Here is a 1847-nt window from a genome sequence, read left to right on the forward strand (position 1 = left end):
CAGCTGAACTGTAAACAACTCAAATAATCTGTCAATCAAACCAACAAACAGCTGAACTGTAAACAACTCAAATAATCTGTCAATCAAACCAACAGGAAACTTTCTGCCCAAATATCTAAACTCACTCTGTGCTAATGTCAGCTCAGAGAAAGGAGGACTTTAGAGGAAAGAGAACCAACATCACAAGAAAAGCTAAAGCTGCTGCTAGTGTTTCGCTGTGGTCACCATGGTAACCACACACCTGGCTCTGTCACTCCCTGACTGCCAAGTTAATGAGAGGCATGCAGAAACTAAAAGTAAGCCTCAGGTTCTGTTTGATGGAGGAGATATGACAAGTTAAACTTCACTTCCTGTTTGGAGTTAAGGTGTGTGACCTCTGACCTCTGAGAGAAACCAACAGTGTCAGGTATTATTAGTAACAGCTGAGGAAGTAAGAAGAAATGTTTGTAAGCATGTTGAATATATCAGAATATTATAATGATGTCAGTTTTATGTCACAGAGAAACATTTTGTACAAAAACAGTAAAAATCTGCTTCAGCGTTCACCTTGTTTCAGCAGTCGCATCACCCCATCTGCTCGTTTTTCCCACAATGCATAGCAGCTGGAGCCACGGCTGCAGCGAATCGTGACGTTCTCCAGCACCTCTCCTCGCAGCTCATTGGTGGAGACAGGCTCCGCCCCCTGAAGGCTGTTGGTGAAGGCACAGAGTCTCTCTTGATCATTTGACTGAAAACCTGCAGAAACAAGAGGAAGTGAAGCTCAGACATGAGTCTGTGTGCTATGTACTGTCAACAACACAGGTTCCCATGTAKTGACCAAATGTGTGCTCTYCATTTGACCCATCACACYTGAGAGACCACCCTGTGGAGCAGCGGGCAGCTATGTGAGCGCCCAGGGAGCTTAGGGACCAGGTATCTTGCTCAAGGACACCACGACATGTGAGCTTGACCTGTGACTTTCTGATCCCAAGATGACCATCTTACCATTGCACCACAGCCGCCCTGTGGCCACGATCCTGCTGGGCCCATCAAAGTCCTGCTGGGGCTCTAGATACGGTGCTATCTGCTGGGGCCATCATGGTCCTGCAGAACCCGCATTGTTCCTCCAGAATCTGGGGTTCGACTATCGATCAGACTCTCTTCTCTAGTACCCCTGAAAAGACCTTACTGGGAAGGCTAAGGAGAGTGATGCCCCTGTAACTGGAGCACACCCTCCAGTCCCCCTTTTTAAAGAGGGGAACCACCCCAGTCTGCCAATCCAGTGGCACTGTCCCCAATGCCCATGCAATGTTGCAAAGGTGTGCCAAACAGGACAGACCCTCAACATCCAGAGCCTTGAGGAAATCAGGGCAAATCTCATCCACCCCTGGAGCCATGTCGCCGTGGAGCTTTTTAACTCCCTCAGCGACTTCAGCTCCAGTTATGGACAGACCAGCCCCAAAGTCATCAGACTCTGCTTCCTCCATGGAAGATGTGCCGGTGGGATTGAGAAGGTCTGAGAAGTATTCCTTCCACCACCCGACGGCATCACCGGATGAGGTCAACAACACCCCACCTTCACTGAGTACAGTGATAGTGAAGTGGTGGGTGAGGGGTTGGGTTTAGGACCAAGGTATGAATTGAGTTTAAGTTAGTTTTAGTGTCAGGTAGGTACCTGTCAGGTTAATTTTAGGGTAAATTGTCAGGGTTAGGATATAAAATAAACAGAAAATGAATGGAAGTCAATCCATGGTCCCCACGAGGATATAATAACCAACCTGTGTGCATGTGTGTGTGTGTTTCAGAGCAGTGGGGGGTGGGATCTGTTGGTTGTTTGTCACCTCCCAGGGATCTGGTCCTCCCTGAGC

The 1847-nt window shown here is 48.2% G+C and overlaps 1 protein-coding gene across 1 annotated transcript in view; it reads right to left on the reverse strand.

The window, feature by feature from the left end:
- LOC106536951 (bone morphogenetic protein receptor type-2) overlaps positions 1 to 1847 on the reverse strand; it is a gene marked incomplete at its 3' end in the record, with an annotated part of 14052 nt that overhangs the window by 4711 nt on the left and 7494 nt on the right. The window contains 1 exon segment of the mRNA XM_014034315.1: positions 547 to 735. Within this exon segment, the coding sequence (XP_013889769.1) occupies positions 547 to 735 (189 nt within the window).

The sequence above is a fragment of the Austrofundulus limnaeus genome, unplaced genomic scaffold, assembly GCF_001266775.1.
Source record: "Austrofundulus limnaeus strain Quisiro unplaced genomic scaffold, Austrofundulus_limnaeus-1.0 Scaffold2050, whole genome shotgun sequence".
Taxonomy (NCBI): Eukaryota; Metazoa; Chordata; class Actinopteri; order Cyprinodontiformes; family Rivulidae; genus Austrofundulus; species Austrofundulus limnaeus.